This window comes from Microtus pennsylvanicus, chromosome 4 (assembly GCF_037038515.1).
Source record: "Microtus pennsylvanicus isolate mMicPen1 chromosome 4, mMicPen1.hap1, whole genome shotgun sequence".
NCBI classification, from domain to species: Eukaryota; Metazoa; Chordata; class Mammalia; order Rodentia; family Cricetidae; genus Microtus; species Microtus pennsylvanicus.
Genome location: NC_134582.1, coordinates 85,814,096 through 85,834,260, shown reverse-complemented (window position 1 = coordinate 85,834,260; position 20,165 = coordinate 85,814,096). Strand labels below are relative to the sequence as shown.

The 20,165-nt window shown below is 44.2% G+C and overlaps 1 protein-coding gene across 4 annotated transcripts in view; it reads left to right on the top strand.

The window, feature by feature from the left end:
* Positions 1-20,165, top strand: part of Cap2 (cyclase associated actin cytoskeleton regulatory protein 2) — a 140,191-nt gene that overhangs the window by 43,918 nt on the left and 76,108 nt on the right. For all 4 annotated transcript variants that reach the window (XM_075969759.1, XM_075969760.1, XM_075969761.1 and 1 more), the window contains one exon: positions 13,809-13,886. In XM_075969759.1, coding sequence (XP_075825874.1) covers positions 13,809-13,886 — 78 coding nt within the window. The remainder of the gene's footprint in view (positions 1-13,808; positions 13,887-20,165) is intronic.

Genomic DNA, 20,165 nt, shown 5'->3' with positions numbered 1-20,165 from the left:
CCAAGAAGATTCCAGGCATGGGTACAGAAACAGACACATGAGAGCCATTCCTTAGTGTCAAAACTGTTCACTGGCTTGTTATAAATACTTCTGTGAGCTAGAAGTTGCCAAGGCAACAGTCCCATTAATGAAGAATAACCCTCATTTATTATCAGTGCCTGAATCATCTTTTTTTTTTCTCAATAAAATGTCCCCAGCAGTCTAACACTGACACACTTGGTCAACCTACTCAGCTTTCCTTTCTAGGCAGCACAACTGTTCAGCCTCGCTCAGTAGGTATGCCTCCTTCCTCTGCCACTGGGGCCAGAACTGGAGGGCAAGAAACTCGACAAACTGTAAAGGCAGTAAAAATATTAATTTATAACAATTACCTAATAGAAAGTAATTGCCTTTTTGATATATGCTTTGACATAGGCAAAGCCTGCAAATGACCATGACTCAATTGTATTTGAACAAGCCGGGTCTTTAAATTAACTCATCTTTATGATTTAATGGCTCATAGCCAACATATTTTTTTTAAGTAAATGGAGTGTGACATTAGTGCTTCAACCCCACCTCCCAACTCCAGTCAGGATGTAAATTTCAGCTCCATTTTATCATACACACACAGGATATTTCAGAGAGGCAGCTGTGGCTAATGTGGGAGTATTTTGGAACCCCCATTGTTCTGAAGCATAGAGAATAATTTAGAGAGATGATGGTTGGGAATGACTGACTACCACAGCGCTTCCCAGGGAGAGTGGTATATGGGCAGAAGGAAATATTTACCCAGAAATAATATTGTATTAGTTACTGATTGACTGCTATGACAAAACCTGACAAAAGCAACCTATGGAAGAGAGGTCTATTTTGGCTCACAGTTGGAGGGGACACAGTCCATCATGGTGGTCACGTTGCATTACCAGTCTGAAAGCAGAGGAAGTGAGTGCTGATGCTTAGGTTGCTTTCTCTTAGTTGTTTTATTTTTGGTTTTTTTTGTTTGTTTTCTGTTTTTGTGGTGTTGGGGATTGAACCCAGAGCCTTGTACACTCTGAACAAGAACTCTATCACTGCACTTTATCTCCATGCTTTCTCCTTCCTATCCAGCCTAGGAACCCAGCCTAGGGAATGGTAACACCCATATGCTAGGTAGGCCTTTCCTCCTCAGTTAAAACTCTCTGGAAACACCTTTCCCCAGTGTGTCCCCTAGGTGACTCCAAATCTAGTCAGGTTACAATGAAGCTGAACCATCACAAATGCATTGTCCTCTCCATTCTCGTCTTGAGCTTTGTCAAACTGACCAAATGGAAGAGCTTACCTCTCACCTATCTTTGCTGATCCCAACAGCCCTTTCCTGTCTAGACTGGATGCTTGTTATGTGCTTACAGGAAGTACTTTATTGCTTATTACTCACATGCATGAAATTTTCTCTGCCTTCACATCTTGTTTTGTTAATCCCGAAGATGGGAGGAGAAAGACCACCAACCCAAATAATCTTGGCCAAATTAATTAAAGGAAACAGTTAATTAAAGGACATTTTTTTTTTTTGGTTTTTCGAGACAGGGTTTCTCTGTGGCTTTGGAGCCTGTCCTGGAACTAGCTCTTGTAGACCAGGCTGGTCTCGAACTCACAGAGATCCGCCTGCCTCTGCCTCCCTAGTGCTGGGATTAAAGGCATGCGCCACCATCGCCCGGCTAAAGGACACCTTTTTATTCATGTACATGGGCTGCCTCCCCCTAAGCCTGGGTTTGAGAGGTCAGCACTGGATGTGAAGAAAATGCTTTTGTAGCTCAGGGGTAGGGTGAAGTGTGAATCTGTTTAGTCTTAACAATAGAAACCCAGATATTAAGGACAAAAGCTGACAGATCAGAAAAGAAGAGCGGCCAGCCACTGGAAACTTCAGACCAAATGGCCGGGATCCTGTCTCTATGAATCTTCAGACTGAATTGAGGAGATTCACCTTTTATTACTGTCTCTACCTCCCTAGTGCTGGGATTAAAGGTGTGTGCCTCCCAAATACTGGAATCAAAGGCATGAGATCCCAAGTGCTGGGATCAAAGGTATGAGCCACCAGCACTTGACTCTGTTTCTCTTTTAGACTGGTTCAGTCTCACGAGTAGTCCAGGGTGGCCTTGAATTCCTGATCTGCCTGCTTCCTCCCAAGTGCTGGGATTTAAGGTGTGTGCCACCACTGCCTTGTCTCTGTGGTTAACTAGTGGCTAACTCTGCCCTCTGATCTCTAGGCAAGCTTTATTTGTCAGAACACAAAAGAAATATCATACAACAGTAGGGGGTTTCCAAGTGGGGGGTTTGATAGGCAAAATAGGCAGGGTTACGGGACCATAACATAAGCATAACAAGTTGGTCATAATTACCTCCTGAAACAAAGACATGATTGCCAAGTGATCATAACAACAGGTAGTCATAACAAGGTAACCATAACAACCCTTTTGAAGCAAAGGTAGGATTGTAAGATAGTTATTAGCTTTTTAGAACAAATGCCATTCCTGGAAGAGGTTGTATAGAACCACTTGTAGCTAAGATTACAGGAGGAGCATAGGCCAATCCTTGAGAAACAAAAGTTTAATCATAAACAGGAATGGACCTAATTTGTCTTTACTATAAGATGGCTTGTAAGCCTAAGACGGAAGCGAGCTGGCTCTTCAGTGTCTCCTGATTTATACTTGACTTGGTTGATAGGTACACAGAGGTGTTCAAAGAGATACATATAAATTTTATTACTTTTATATGTATACATGCTTTTCCTGCATGAGTATAAGGTTCCCTGCAACTGGAAGTACAGACAGTTGTGAGCCGTCATGTGGGTGCTGGGAATTGAACCCTGGTCCTCTGGAAGAACAGACAGTGCTCTTAACTGATGAGCCATCTTTCTAACCCCTCAAAGAACTTTCATTTCATTTTTGTTTGTTTGTTTTTTGAGACAGAGTCTTTATATGTACTCCTGACTGTCCTAGAACTCATTATTGTAAACCAAGCTGGCCTCAAACTGAGTTTCTCCTGTGTCTGCCTCCCAAGTGCTGAGATGAAAGGTGTATGCCACCACACCTGACCACAAAAAAAAAATTTATTGTGAAATTAAATAATAAGTCTCTATTTTATTTAGTTAAATCTTTTCCTAATAACTTTTTAAATAATCTGATATGGAAAAACATGACAACTGATACAGGAAGAAAAGAAACCACTTTTAATCCCAGCCCTTAAAGCTTCCATGAATATCATGGGTTATTGGTAGCATTCATAAGGATGTTTTTCAGAATCTTAAAAACCACTGTTCTGAGCATCATGATGCATGCTTATAATCCCAACATCTGGAGGGCAAACAGGCACATCTCGTGAGTTTGAGGCCAACCTGGTCTACCTAGTGAATCCTAGTCCAACCAGGATTGCATGGTGAACTCTTCTCTCAAATCCAACCAAACAAAACATTCATTGCATAATCATGTTTTCTTCTCCTAAGATAGAATCACACAGGGCTGGAGTGATAGATCAGGGATTAGGAGCCAGCATTGCTCTTGCAATGAGCTTGGTTTCCTGCACCCATGTGAGGAGCCTCACAACGCCTGTAACTTGAACTGCTGGAGAGCCCATGCCTTCTTCCGTTCTCCACAAACACCTGCACTCAAACACACAGACACACACACACACACACACACGTATATACACAAAATTACAAAAAATACAAATAAGTCATTTTAAAAGATAAAGCCACATTATAATCTTTGTTGACCGTGTATGTACAAGTAACACGTGCCAAGCACTGCAGGGCCCAGGCGTCCCAGACCCTTGGTTGTGTAAAGATGTGATGAAAGTGACCGGGCCAGGCACACTCTTCCACTATGGCAGTTCCAGCCGTTTAAAACCAATCTGGTGTCTTAAGGCTTAGCTTCTGCCCTGCCCCAAGCACAACTTTCAGCACCGGTGTACATGTAAGTTCCTTTGAGGATGGTAGTTCTGGCTTCTCTGCGCCCTTTCCTACTGGCAGTGGGACAGCAGAGATGACTTATGACGCAAAAGTCCATGAGAACCAAAAGTCGCAACGAAGAAACGTTCTGTACTTCTGAGTTTATTTTTTGCTATGGTACTGTAGTGGGGTCATTTGGGGTGTTGCCTTAGCCTCCGCTCACTCCTTGTAAGCACCTCTAATCATCCCCGGATAAGCCTGACAACAATGAGCAGAGAGAATCAAAACCTCATGTACCGAAGAGAAACACATCATTAGAGAGCTTGGCTATTTTTAAAAATGCCAGTAAAGACCGTGCTTATCATGGTGGGTAAATGGGCCTCCCACATCACAGGCATGCCCTCCCCCATAACCGCATTTCCACCTTCATCACACTCCCCACCTTGCTCACAGGGCCCCCCCACATATCGCCAGGAGCTGTTCTGTCGCCAAAAAGATGAAACCAGGATGGATATCCTATAGTGTTGTCTGAAAACAGAAATTAGTTAAGCTTTGCCTTGTTTCTGAAAATAGAGGGAGATGTGACTCAGGCTGGTAGATTCTGACACAGCATGCTTGAAGCCCCAGGTTTGAGTCCCCAGCATATCTATAATCCCAGCAACTAGGAAGTGGAAACGGGAAGCTCGGATGTTCAAGATCATCTCCCAGTGAGGAGTTTGAGGCCACCCTGAGGTACAGGAGACCCTGTTCCCACCCCTGAATAAAGTAGTAGGAGAAGGAAGATACCTAAACTCTCAATTGTGGTAGTTGGAAGGGTAGAAAGACCTGCTAGTTTTTCCATCAGCTCCTTATAAAGCAGCTCTGTTGGCTGAGCAGTTAATAATTTACCCTCAATTCATATCCTACCCATGCCAACCCATTCCTGTGTCCATCTGCCCACCAGTTCTTAAGTATCTGGTATCTGTTATGTGTCTGGTGGTAAATGGGGTAGGGTTGGAGATTTAAAGAAGGTGGTGGGACTCTGGAGGAGACACGTGAGAGGGGTTGAGAGAAACAGGCAAGACACCGCCTTGAGGGCTGTGAAGGCACTTTGGGCATCTTGAAGAACATCTCTATTCAGAGGTAGATAGGAAGTGCTTCTCAGCTTACTGATATTGTTGGTGTTACCTGGGTGCCAAAGACAACTGTGGAGTTCATTTCTGCCCTGATTTTAAGGATGGGTATAATCTCCATCTACTGTTTTTTTTTTTTGAATCTTCACCATGAAGTTGGCTTCCAGTCTTAATTTCCTATGAACTAATCTAATCCACAGGACGTGGAGTTCATATCAAGCAGAAAGTAAGTAACTGTCAGTCATTTGCTACATGCAAGTCCTCGTGGCTCACTGAAGAAGACAGAAAAGAAAAACTGAATTCTTGACTCTTTGGGGACTTTCATCAGTGAGGAAACAGTGGAGACGTGTCTCCACAATGTGACAACGAAAGCTAGTGCCCGGTAAAGAGAGGACAGTAGCCCTGTCCATAGATCTGACACTTGCTAACCATGTTAGGAGCTTCACTAGTCTCCCTGGGTCTTGTTTTTTTTTAACAAAGAAATGAAAAGGGTGTGAATGGAAGGCAGGCTTAGAACGTGTGAACATGTTTCTTGTCCCAAACTCCCTAAAAAAAAAAAAAAGAAAGAAAGAAAAGCAAAGAAAAAAAGGTTCTTGGACTCTGGGAAGACTGGGACTGACTGGGACAGAGATTGTTTGACAAGGAATCATTGCCCTAGTGTTGATGAAGGTGTGACCGTGCAAGGCTCTGGAGGCTAGGCAGCATTCTGACCTCTTACAAGAAACAAGAACCTTTGACGTGGTTCTGAGAGGGTCGGTGTGAGGATGCTCTGTTTATGAGGAGAGCATGGTGCCGATTCCCTCCTTGGCCCTTGGCTTGAGCTCCCAGCACTGGTCCCACAGTTTCCCCCAGGCTTTTGCTGACTTTCCTTTCGCTCCCCTACTGTGCTCTCCCATTATGAGGCTATTTCGCTCTCAACACAGAGTGCCAATTGCTCATGCAGGGCTCTTACAGACACTTCTGAGAGGTGAGATTTCCCAACACTGCTTAGCCTGTGTCTGTGTGTCCTCTTCCATCACAGAAGTTCTGGAAAACCTGAAGTCAGTCTTGGTGGTAATTTTCAGAACCATTGTTAGCCTGACACGATTAAACCCAGCCCCCGGACCTACACTGACCGCATTCATGTTTGCCAAACTCGCAGGTTTTCTGTACTTCAGGCCCCTCCTTTGGGAACTAATAAGGAATCAGAAATTAGAAATACTAATACCAGGACTGGGGAGGTGGCTCAGTGGGTAAGAGTGTTTGCCATGCAGTCATGAGAACCTGTGTTCAAATCTGCAAGGCCCATATTAAGAGCCAGGCATGGCTTTGTTTGTCTATAACCCCTGCGTTGACAGAGACAAGCAAATTGCAGAAGCTTTCTGGAAAGTCAACCTGAGCACACAATGAATTTTAGGTTCAGTGGGAGACCCTCTCCCAAGTGAGTGAGGGAAAGATGGACTGAAGGATGACACCTGAGTCTCCACCTCCTGGGTGTGCATGCGCACAGTGTCTGCACACTCATGTGATTTATTACACATGTGTACACACAACACACATATATACCAGACCGTGCATGTATGTGCACAACACACACACACCTACTCACATATAAACACATCAATAAAAACATTTAAAAAAAAGAAAGAAATTAGTAATAAATAAAAGAAAGAAAGGTAATAGTAATGCTTGTATTTAGGAGGCAGAGGCGGGCAGATCTCTCTGTGAGTTTAAGGACAGCCTGGTCTACATAGTGAGTTCCAGGGCTTCCGGGGCTATATAGTAAGAACCTGTTTTTTAAAAGAAAGGGAGGGATGGGTGAAGGAATTCTTGTCTCAACTTTCTTGCTTATTGTCTGTTGACTCTGGGCAAACACCTTTATCCTTTTTCAAGGGCTGAGTGATATGTCTCCCCTTGGATAGACTAAGCACATGGGTCCAGAGTGGGGGGTGCCCTCTGAGTTATCTTGCCACTTCAGCTACTGATGAAAGTGAAATAGACGTGCAAGAAAAAAGGCGTTTGGATACCATTTAAGCCAGCGGTTTTCCTGTGTGGCACAGGAAGAGCAAGGTACCTGGGACACTTGTAGAAGTGATTCAGGAACTCTGAGTGAGCCTAAGCACTCAGGTGAGATTTAACCAACCCCTGACTGATTCTCATGCCCAATGGAGACACAGAAACACTGGCTTAAGCCTTTCCTGCAGTTAGTAACATGTCAACCTGAATGTCTTCCGTCGTGGGGCTTTGTATGCTAAAGTTCATGTTCACAACCTCAAGGTTTGCTTCAAACAAAATCATAAAACAGGTAAAATCTGTCCTTGCCTCCCATCCATCTGTCATATCCCCTCTTTACCTCTTCAATGGCTCAAACTCAAGGGATTTCCTCAGGGAAGACTGGAGGGACTGAAGAATGAATAGCCCTGAAATGCAGTCTTTGTAATTATGCATGTAAAACATTTGTCGGTCGACTTAGGGAAGCCAGTGGGGATTGCACTCTTGGTGGCCTGCCCAGGACCTGGTCACATCCCTGAGGGGACAGCTACCCTGCACCTTGTCCTTGATCATAGAAGTCAGAGGGTCTTTTCCCTTTGGGTTCTGGAAAAGAAGGTTCTAGAAATGCCTTCAGCACCACATCCTGGCTAGATACTCTTTTGTCTTCCAAGTCTTGCCCCTGCCCTTTCCCCAAATTGTGTCTGTTTATTTGGCTATGAGCATGGGACTCTGCAGCCTGGAGCTTTTCCAGAGAAACTCTCCAAAGCCCGATGAGCACTCAGAGATCAGCTGGGCTTCCCCAGGGCGCCAGCCCTCTCCCAAGAGGATTAGATGAAAATAAGTCAGATTTAGCTGTTGTCTGCTTGCCTGCCCCCAAACTCGCTTTAAACAGATCCCAGGGACTCATGCTCCTTTGCTTCTCCTGCAACCACAGAACAGGATCCACTAGCTGCCTTGAGAGCCCCAGCTGCCAGGGTGCTCACGATGAAAGACTTCAGATAAAGTACCATGCTTTGGCTTTAGCAGAATGACCCATATCCTCTCTGCTCACACGTACTCACAGACAGAGAGATAGTGTTTCCGTGCTCAAAGATTACGGAACCTGTCTCCTTCAAAGGTCCCTCAAGGGCTCCCAAAGCCCCACACAAACATAATAGGCAAAGTCAGCAAAAACCTTTAAACCTTTGGTCATTTGTCATTCCCCAAAGTCCCTACGTTTGACTTTTTCTTTCACAGTGTGTCCAACAGCCTGAGTGAGCCAAACGGTCCCCTTTCCAGTTACCAGACTCAGCAGATTCAGAAAAATTACCCCTAAATTGCCTGCTGTCGGGTGAGGGGAACTAACAGAACTTTCCAGAAGAAAGAAGCAAATGGGTCAGAACATCTCAAATGTGTGAATACATGTAAAACTGAGGGGATTCTAAGCGAGTGTGCCTTTGAGTTTGCTAACTGTGCCCAGAGTTCCAGACAACTGAGAGAAGGACCTCCGGTCATCACGAAAGCATTTTCTACTTAAGTCAAAAGAAAGATCTGAAACAGATCTCCACCCCACCTCAACCCTTATTGTGGAGCAAAAGGCCATTTGCAGCAAGGGACTAATTAATGAAATTGCCCTTCGTCCTTATTCAGACCTGCCGGCAAGCTACTTCATTAGCAGCAGGCTCCAAGTTGTTACTGGGAAAGTAGAAAAGGCTAATGACAGTGTTCGTTGTGAGATGACGACAAATACATACATACATACACATATATATATACATATACATACATACATACATACACACACCATACACACACATATTGTTAATGCCACCTCTGAGCTGCTGGTTCAACTGTCGAAGTTGGACCATCCTGAATCACTGTTACCATGGCAACTGGAAAGTCAGCCTACTGCTTGTCATGGATGGGGATGGTACCTCTGCATTACCGTTGCCAAGAGAAGTGCAGCTATTTTATTTGTAGCCGAGCCGTGGAAAGTTGCATTTGGTAGTCCTTATAAGAAGCGTGGTCATTAGACAGCAGCAGGTGTCTTTTTGAAGGCCTGAAAACATGTTTTGATGGAAGGGCATCTCAGCTCAAAGTTTTGTATTTGTGAGTCATAATGGCTTCCAGGCTGGTGAAATTTTAATACTCTGCTCTTTGCTGAGAGAGATCTGATACAGGAGATTTTTAAGCAACTTAGCCTCAGCCATGAGATGACGAAGACAAAGAGAAGGGACAGCAGCGAACTTCAAAATGACTTACAGAAAACATTTACAAGCCTTGGTCTGTTGAGTTAATTTAGGGTTGGATTTGTGTTTTTTGAAATAAGTGGCCTATCAATTTTGACTTGAACACAAACATTTTCTTGGTGGAAGAAAATCCTTAGATGAGAATTATGGTAAAAAATTTTTAAAAAAACCTGAAGGTTTGTAAAATTCGTGAGACATCAAAATAATGGCTAGGATAACAGAGATTTGCCATTGCCAGTCTGGTTAATATATTTGCCCTCCTAGCTTAGAAAAGAGCCAAATGTTGTCATTGGAATGAAATTAACTTAATCTTCCCATCGCTATTCTAGCAGTGTATCTTGAAAATGTATGAAATCGATTCCCGCCTTTTCTACCAGGAAGTCAAATCCAATTCAGCAGAGATAGAAACTGCCGTGAACAGACAGGGAACTAACAGGAGCAGCTTAAAGAAGAAATTAGCAAACAAAAAGAATATTAGCATTAGTATAACTCAAAACCACTCTTTTCAGGGAGGTTTCCTTCAGGCAAAGTGTTTTTCTAATTCCACAAATGAGCAGAAAAGCCAAAAGGAATGGGGGGGAGGGGAATCTTGCAGATGAGAGGGTGCTCTCTCTCAAGTGGGAGAGACTATGTGTAGGGGTAGGGGTGGGTAGCACGTGGGAATTCTACTCTGAATTCAATCTCACTGCAAATACAAAATTACTCTAAAAAACAAAATCCAAGGTCAGGCGTGGGGCTGCGTGCCTGTCATCCCAACCCTTGGGAGAGGGATGCTGTAGGTTTCAGGCTAGCCTGGGCTACAGTGAGTTCCAAACTATGCTGCTGCAGCCTGAGACCCTGTTAATAAAAAGTCCTCTCTAATAATCAAAGCAAAAAGTCCATAATCTAAAACAGTGTTGGTAACTGACAGATGAACTCTTCCCAACCCATAGGGACTTGCCTTAGAGGAAATGAAATAATCAGAAGAAGAATATGAAATGGGAGAAGAGAAAACCATAGGCTGTGTCTCTCTGTAGGTATATAAGCTCTGTGTCTGGGTTCTGCTCTGGAGAAATTACCTAAAACCGAGGGCACTACACCATCCGAATGGCGTATGTCGCAGGGAGATGGAGTAAGTCTCGGTCTAGGCTATGGACCAAATCCCCAGGATGAGAAATACCCCAAACCTCTAACAACTAGACACCACCTCCCCTGAGCATCTCCTTCTGGGGCTCCTTGCCATCATGTATCCATTATTTTTCTCTTGACTGTGAAAAAATGTCTGACAAGAAGTGGCTAAGAAAGAAGGACTTGTTTCAGCCAGGCATTTGGGAATGTAGCCGTCGTGGTGGGGAAATTGTACAAACAGGAGCAGCTCACAACAGTGATAGCAGGCCTACGAGGAAGCCAAGATACAGTAAGCTGTCAACCTCGGGCCCATTTTACAAAGACACACTTTTTCTAGCTAATCCCCACCTCACCAAACAGCCCCACCAGCGCCTTTGTATGTTTACACACATGCTCGTATGAGAGATATTTGCTTCTAAGCCATAGTACACCAGGCCCCAGAAAAAAGAGGTAGATCATAAAGATTCTGCTTTCAAACCACTGCGTAGAGAGGAAAACACACTGATCTCCAATATGGCTGCAAGAGACCCATGTTTTAGGAGAAGGTTTTAAGTATCAGTGTACACACAAAATAATGAGCAAGATCAACAGAACCAGCATGGTGGCACAGCAGGCAAAGTAGAAGGGCACAGGCTCATGTTTTGTGTTAATTTCCATTACTGTAATGGAATGTCTAACAAATTAAGCAGAATGCCTGGTAGAATCAGAGCTATAAGAGGTTGAGGTACCAGAATCCTCTTCAAGGACACCAATAACCTAAAAGCCTCCTGTTGAGCCCCACCATTTATGCAGCATCCCTTCAAACTAGGGAGCCAGTCCTTCACACATGCAATAGGCGAGACAGTCCTGATCCAACAAGGTCCCATGGTGACTTGGTCAAAGTATAACACACTTAAGACATCGACAGGGATAGCAAATCAATTTTTGAGAGCTTTTTAAAACTGGGTGATGAAGCCATGCGAAGGAAATAAAAGGCAGAGAGTGAAGAAATGATATGCATGTTAAAAACAGAATTTTTAAATAAATGTCAGACATGGTAATACATGCCTTTAATCCCAGAACTGAGGAGACAGTGGCAGGTGGATTTATGAGTTCGAGGCTAGCCTGGGCTACAGAGTGAGTTCCAGGACAGTCAGGGCCACACAGAGAAACCCTGTCTCAAAAAAAAAAAAACCACTAACAAAGAAACAATACGTATATAAGACTTGTTGAAACTGTATCTATTGTTAGTGGGGGGCCTGAGGGGGGTACTGTTCCTATGATCCCAGTGAGCTCAAATCACAGACCAGGAAATAAAAGAGAGAATCCAGAAGACACAAAGACACTCCAGTGTTACCCTGTTATCCCCTGAGGATAATAGGATATCCTTGTCAGAGTCCTTGGATGCAGGTGCTCACAAATGGAAGAGAAGACTTGAAACGTGTTAAAACGAAACTTCTGGAAAAGGAAAAGGAGGCAGATATACCCTAAGAACTATAATAGAGGAGGTTCAAAATGCAAGCGTGTCTCAGTTAGGCTCTTAAACCCCAGCGGTGAAGAAGTTATTCTTCCAACCAGAATAAGCAAGTTTCCTTCAGGGAAGAAAATCACTCAGCTGGGCTTTGTTCCAAAGCAATGCTCTCATTGGAGCAGGGCTGTGAAGACAGCCTAGGTGGCAAAGGTTGTCTGGTATTTTTGTTAAAACTTCAATCGCCGAAACATCTTGACTTAAAATAAAAGAAGAAAAAAAATGATCCGAGGCAGGGGCAATCGTTCAGTCAATAATGTGCCTACCATGCAAACTGAGGGCCTGGGTTTCCATCCCCAGCACCTAGTTGAAAAGCTGCACATAGCAGCTACACCTGCATCCCTAGCCCTGTTGGAGGAGGGGTGCAGGTTAGAAGCTGAGAGACAAATCCTTGAAGGTTATTGTTCAGCCAGCCTGTCTCAATAGATGAGTCTCAGGTTCAGTTACTCAAAAAATAAAGAGCAATAGAGGAAGACACCCAACATTCATCTTGAGCCTTCACACACACATGCACATATGTATACATGCACCCCCGCATACACATATAACACCACACGTTAGTTGCTTTCATTTACTAAAACAGTGATACGGCTGTTCTTAAAACATAGACATAATATGCTCAGTCGCTAGCTAAGGTTAATTGTAGACGATAGATATTTAAAATTATTTTCCTTACTATACTTAATTAGAACTATTTAATTATGAACAGAAGATAAGAAAAAAATGACTATGTATTCCAGGACAATCCAACCTATACAAGTCCTTTGTGTTAAGAGTGGAGGAATGAGTGGATCCAGATGATCAGGTCCCAGTGAGACATGTTTTGAAATCTTTGATGGCTGAATCTTTTTTTTAACTGTGTAGCCCCGGGTGACCTGAAACTTAATTTCTATGTAGATCAGGTTGGCCTCAAACCCATAGAGATCTACCTACCTCTGCTTCTAAGTACTGGGGTTTAAAGTATATATTCCCATGCCCAGCCATGAGGTACAAGTCATATGTCATATATCCTAATAGCCACACTTACAGAGAGTATGATTCTGAGGTTTTTAATATAGACAGGAAGATGTGAAGTCCATCAACTCTGTCTAATTGGAGAACAACCCCCATCCTTGCATGTGTGTGTACGTGCGTGCATGTGGGGGGGTGCAAGAAAGAGGAAGACAGGGAGATGCAATTGGCTGGATATTTATATGGATGAGGGTACCGATGGAGACTAGACGTCAAACTTCAGTTATAGTTTCCCAGGAGCCGTTCATCTTGCTTTTTGAGACAAGATCTCACCGACCTAGAACTCACCAAATAGGCTAGGCCGGCTGGTGAGCCTCAGAGATCTGCCCATCTCTGCCTCCCCATGTCTGGGATTTCAAGTGAGCACCACCGTGCCTGGCCTTTTCACATATGTTCTGCGAGCTTGACCCTGATCCTCCTGCCTGCGTGGCACACTTGACCCACTGAGTCATCAGCCCAGCCTTAACTGCAGAACATTTTCACCAACCACAAAAGAAGTTATCCGTGGTCTGTCAGCAGTTCCCTCCCCATTCCTCTTCCCCTGAGCCCCTGCCACCCATTCTCCCACTCTCTCTATAGAGCTGCCTATTCTGGACATTTCTTGTAAATGAGATCACACAGGCACACTCTTTTGTGACTGGCTCCAGTCACTCAGCATAATGTTTTGAAGCCTTGTCTGTGTCACCGCCTGTGACAGCATTTTGTTTTAACAGCTACATGATAATACACCATCTCGTGGCTAAGTCATTTTTTTTAAATCTGTTTATGAGTTGACGGACATTTGGTTGTTCCCACGTCTTAGCTATTATGAATAATGAAGGTGTGATTATGCATTTACAGGTCTTGTGTGAACATATGTTTGCATGCTTTATGGTTATAGTCACGGCTGAGGTGGAGTGGATGGATGAGCGATACGTTCGATACTTGTCTAGAGCCCAAACGCTGAAACTGCTGCCTTCTTTTGTTTGCAGGCGGAAATGGTACACAGTGCTTTCCAGGCCCAGCGGGCTTTCCTTCTCATGGCCTCTCAGTACCAACAACCCCAGGAGGTAAGAGGGCATCATAACAAACTGGACTGCCTAGGGAGAGGGCAGGGTGAGACATCAAAGGAAACTGGAAGCGTCATTTCTTTTAATGCTGCCTCTATCTAGACCATAATGCAGTATCTCTCCCAACTTTATAACCGTGGTGACAAACGTCATATATATATAGTGACAAGTTTATGTGTGTATCATACCTGTTGCACTGACAAAAGCCCCTATATTATATCTTCTCATTGCTGATAAATTATAATTATGGCCAAGCACATACAATGACAATGACATCACCACTTTAAAGAGCAGCTTACGTATGATGTCTATGACCTGTTCTTTCCTATTTTCACCATGAAATTTGGTTCCAAATTTGCATTGCCTTCTTATCGGGTTGCTGGCCTTTGATTCCCTGGAAATCCTTAGTCTGACTTTGGTGGCTTTTGTGTCCTAAGTAGCACAGTGTGCTGACTTGGTGCTTCCTGGTGCCCTGTGCTGGCCATGGCTAGGGAACTTGGAAGCAGTTTCTGACTCACTGGGTCTGGAATAGGGACTGAGACCCAGTGCCATGCAGTAAGCTCCCGAGTGATGCCCTGGCGCTATCATATACTAATCAGAAACTTCGTGAGTCTGTAAGAACCTGTGTGGATCCCACCTTGCCTTTCTCTGCCACAGGAATGCGGGTTAACCTCTCTTAGGAGGATTGGGAAAATAACTCAGTAGGTAAAGTGCTTGCCTTGCAAGTCCCCAGAACCCATGTTTAAAAAAATGATTATGGTATTGTACACTTGTAATCTTAGCTCCGAGAAGCTGAGACAGGGGGATACCCAGGATTCACTGGCCAGCCAGGCTAGCCTGATCTACAAACTCTGTAGGGCAATGAAAAGCAGTCTCCAAAACAAAAAAGTGATTAATACCTGAAAAAAACCAATACATAAGGGTATTCTCCAGTCTCCAACAGACACGCAGAGATATTAGGGGATTTGCCTGCTCACTGTAGCAGTACCCCCCAGGTAGTAATTCTGATAACCTTTAATCTATCTTAATAGTTCTATGATGTAAATCTTAATGTGCAAATGAGTAGAAAGGCAAGAGCAGATGCTAAGAAAAGTGATATCACAGGGTCTTTTCCATTTTCCAGCACATCACATAAATACAACCTTCCCCATTCTCTACACCCAGGCCCTACCGCCAGCAGCCAGACTGCCCACCTGGTATCGTGGAAATGCCCACGTTTCCGTCAGCAGCGACTCATAATAACATTTTCACCAGGCCCATTATGTAATAACGAAATTGTTCAGTAAAATGTAAATCTATTAACAGCCGCCAAGACACGAGAAAGGAGCAATTGTTCTGATTATCTCGTATCTTCAATTTGATAATAATTATACCAGTAAAGAGGAAAAATTGAATATCCTTATGACAAAGTAGGCAATCATTTCTTTTGACTTCTAAAGCAAATTCCTAAAATGGAAACAGTTGCACTGGGGATCCAGGACTTGGCCTTCAGAGGACAGCACCAGGTTCCTTCATAGTAGCAGCCAAGACCCTCAATCCTCTCTAGAAAGTTCTTCCCTGTCTCGCTTTCCAAGGGATGGGTTATGCAGTAACCTGAAATTTTTTTCATTAAAAAAGATCAACTTAATTGTTTCGTGCAATATATTTTGATCATATTCTTTCCCCAACACTTCCCAGATCCTCTGCTTCTCTCCGCTCACCCAACTTCATGTTCTCGCTCGCGCTCTCTCTCCCCTTGCTCTCTCTCAAAATAAAAATGAAAATCAAAACAAAATCAATAACACAAAAAGTACCAAAACAAAAGCATGCAAAGCTAGAGCCCAGGGACACTCCACTGGAGAACATGGGTTTTCCCTTTTCCGGCAGGTGTCATTACAAATAGCTTCTTGGTAAGGAGTGGTACTTTGTCTATATCCCTTGTTAGTTACTGGGATGTTGCCTGGTTTGAACCTGTGAAGTTTTCCTGTGCTTTTATTATTATTATTATTATTATTATTATTATTTCTTTTTTAAAAAAGAAAAATGCTTAATTGTTCCTTTCTCATCATAAAATGCATGACAAAGGTAACTTAAGGAACTTAAGGAAGGAAGGGTTTCTTTGGGCTCCCAGTCTGAGGGTACAGTCCGTTGTGGCACGGAGGGCTTGGTGGTGGGAGCATGAGGCAGATGGTCACTTGTATTCACAGTGGGGAAGGCAAAGAGACAAATACGGGTGCTCAGTTAGCTTTCTCTTTTTAAAAATTCTATCTGGGATTCAAGCCCATAGAATAGTGTCGCCACATTCTGAGTGGGTCTTTCCTGCTCAGTTAGATCTCTCTAGAAACTCCCTCCTGGACACCGAGATGTGTCACCTGGGTGATTCCTACTGTAGTCAAATTGACCTTGAGGATGAGACATCACAAGCACCAATGCATGGGTCCCATCCCAAGAAGTTCCTACTTAATTGGTCTGAGGAATGGCCTCGGCTTTAGTACCAGGGCTCTACAAGTGATGCTCACTTGTAAACACAGCTGTAAACCCTTCCTGATATGGGCATGCCTCTGCCTTCTGTGTCAAAGAAGCTACCGCAAAACCTGGGTGGTTCTGCAAGCATGCAATCTTCCAGGTTCCAATCTAGATGACTTTTGCCCCTTGGCTTCTCAACCTGAGAAATGCTTTCTAGACTCTTGCCTTAGCCTTTTTGACTGAGGTGGGATGCGTGGTTTCCACTGAGTCCAAGGTGGAGCAAGAACAGACTTTCCTCCCTGGCACTCCACTCTGTGGGTGCTCGAAACGTAGAACAAGAATTCTTTCCATTGGCCTCACTACTTTGCACTGAAGAAACCCACTCTGTAAATATTAGGTGATGACTAAAACTGATGAGCAAGTGGATGGGGCTTGGGTGTAGCTTGGCGGCAGAGCATGTCCTTAGCATGAGGGAGGCCCTGGGTTTACTCGTGAGCACAAGAAGAGCAGGAACAAGCGATATGTTCACACGAGCTGATGAAGTGGGACTTTGACATTCCAAGACCAGCCATGGTCAAGGATACTGGCTTTGTGTCCTGGATATAGCATCTACACTTTCCCCTTCTTACTGTGCTGCCTTCTTGGTAAAAGGTAGAAAGATGGTTTCAAGGAAAGTGTGTGCACTGAGGTGTTCCATGAGCTTTGCTTCTCTGACTTCTGGTGCAGCAAGGCCCAACAGATTGGTAGGTAAAATGGAAAGCTGATTTTTTTGCTGTGGTTTGTTTTGTAATTGTCATTTGTGGTGCTCACATCTCTGTCTGACCCCTTCCTCTACTCCCTTTCTTCTTAACCAAGAGCACTATTCTGGAACTTTTTCTGACACAAAGGCAGATTCAGGAGGTCACATCACAGTGGGGAAAGCAGTGTGAGGCTGAGCATTGGTGTTCCCACTTCCCAGTGTGAGTTCTAGAAGCATAGAGTGTAATTATTCAGCCACAAATAAGGTTGCACTTCTGGGTTCTAGAGCCATGCTGTTTACACAGGCCCTCAGGCAATTGCCTGAATGTTAAAGGGCCCCACGTGACCCATGTGTGCACATTCATGGTTCCATCCACATATGACTCAGCTAAACCCTTGCACGCATGTGTGAGACCACCATCTGCATCATCTGCGTAATACGTAGTCACGCCAAGCCCCTGTGCACACGCGCTAGGCAGCTTTTAAAAAGCTGGACACACCATCATCCTCTCTCTCTGCATACCAATTCCCCAGGCCTGTACACACCCCCTCTAATAAACTCCTATGCAGGTTTGTTGCGTGTTCCGTGTTTCCTTCTCGCTCACGTCAGGTAATTACGTCGAGTATTGCCACAGTAAAAATGGCACCTTCTCATGGGACCCATGCCCTATCTGTCCCTTTGTGCTGTGATTTCTTCCTTGTTCCAGGAGGGAGAAAAGACTGCTGTGACTTCCCCTCTCCCTGACATCCAGCAGAGTCTCTCAAAGCTTTGGCATAGTGAGAATCCCCTGAAGGGTTGTTAGGTTACAACTGGGCCTCGTTTGCAGACTTTCCAGGTCAGTAAGTCTGGAGTGTGTCCCAGGAACCCACAGTTCTAAAGTGTCCCAGAGTAACAGGGAGCCTGCTGGCCCAGTCTGACCCGTGTTGTACGTCTTTCTCTCCCCGTTCTGCCTTGAGCTCAAATTCATTTCAGGGCCTTGAGCATGTCAATTCCAGCTGCTTCTAATCACCTGGAGGACTTGCTGGTGGATGAAGTGAACGAAATAAAAGGGGGGAGAACTTGATGATTCTTAAAGTATGGAGGAGATTTTTATTGTAGATATAATTGGGAAAAGCAGGCAGGGGGAAGAGTCCAGGCTGAACACGGCCAGCAGACTAAACCGGACCATGAGAGGAGAGAGGAGCTACTGACCCAAAGAAACTATGGTTTCTTCTTTATAAACACTCTGTGTGTGTACGCACATGTGTGTGTGCGTGTGTGTGTGCACGTGTGTGTGTGCGTGTGTGTGTGTGGGTGCGCGCGCACAGCTCTTCTGTCTTGTCTCTCCTCATCTTTATTTGAACTTGTACTCATCACCAGTGCTGAGGATTGAACCAAGGCCTCACACAACCCAGGCAAGCACTCGACCTCTGAGCAGCATTCCCATTCCTTGGCCTCCCACGTTAAGATGAAACAGTGCCCCCTCCGCCCCCTCCATAGAGAGCAGGAATTTAGAACCCAGTCTTTCCTTCCACTGTGAGCACAGCCTAAAAGAAGTGAGCAGTGAAAGGAGGATCAGAGCTTTGGCCGGCTGCTTCTTGTTTCTGGATGTGCGCTCCTCAGCATAGCATCTGCTAAGCACGCCTTCGCAAGGATTCACCAGTGCTTGGAACACTCTTCAAATTTGTTAATATTCACCCATTTTAAACCACGCAAGTTCTTGCAGGCAAATAGCCTTAGGACCTCCAACTAATTATTTAGGCTCATAGAAGCTACAGAACTCCAGGAAGTATAAATATGCCTGGGATTTGAAAAGATTTAACAACAAAGGGCAAATGTTTGCAGAGGTAGAGGCATTTATCTTCATTTAACCATTATATACTGTATATTGTACTGTATATATATATATTTAAGCATCACATTTTATCTCGTAATGGTGTATCATTTTTGTGTTCTGATCTATCAATTAAGGAAATGAAATGTGTGTGTGTGTACTTGCATGTGCATTTCTTGATACACTCTTACATATCCCAAACTAATTCTGAACTTGCAATGCAGTCAAATCAGCCTTGAACTCTTAATTCTCCTGCCTCCACTTCCCTAATGCTGGGTTCCCAAATGGTACCACGCACAGCCAGCTCGAAGTCTGTGATGGTATTCAAGAAGAGCAACTTATGACTTTAGCCCACCCTGACTTGAGTCCCAGGTCTAGTACACATTAACTCCACTAATCCAAACACGAGAATAACAAAATGTTCCTGTGCCTTCCATGTCAAGAATCTTCTGTCTTTTTCTAAGTAGCTACTGGAGCGTTAGCCAGGCCAAACCCACCAGATGTTTCCACTGAGGTACTCTAGCCAAGCTTGTCAAGTAGCCTGGGGTATGGCAATTAACGCTTCTAAGCCATGTTTTCTTACCTTTGAAATATGAATAATAATCCCTAGAGTCATGAGGACTAGATGAGAAAAAACATGAAAGGGTCAGGTGACTTAGAGTGAGTCTAGGAATAATCCAAATAGCCCAACTGTTCTAGCAAGACGTCCCCAGATCCTAAAGGCTCCTAGGAGTACCCATTTCCTTCTTACAGAAGTTCTACTCTGGTGTTTGCCACGGCTCAGCCTTTGGTCATTCAGGGAGTGGCCGTCTGCTCTCTTGAGTCCTCTGCCATGGTTAGAGCCTCAGCACTGACTTAGGAAAGACAATGCAGGCTTCCTTCTAAAAACATTTTAGTGGGCCAGGCCTGGAAACAGCATATGTCACCTTCATCTAGTGTCATGGCTAAATGAGGCTGCAAGAAACGCTAGAAGATTTAATCCATTCGTATTTATAAAAGGAAGAATTCACAACTTCTCCCAGCACCTAAGACTACCAGAGTGGGTCACTTGATCTGGCCGTAGAGAAGTCTCTCTCAGAGCACATACATATATTGGTTTTCCAGACTCATAAGGGTTTTCCAAGCTAGTACTTCGTCTCCCCAGCCATCCGAAAGAAAGATTTTGCTATTAGTTGCTTTTTCTCGTTTCCATAAGGAAATACCTAACAGAAGCACCTGAAGAGCAGAAGGAAAGATTTGTTTTGCCTCCGAGTACAGCAGTGCAGCGCATCCTGGCAGGGAA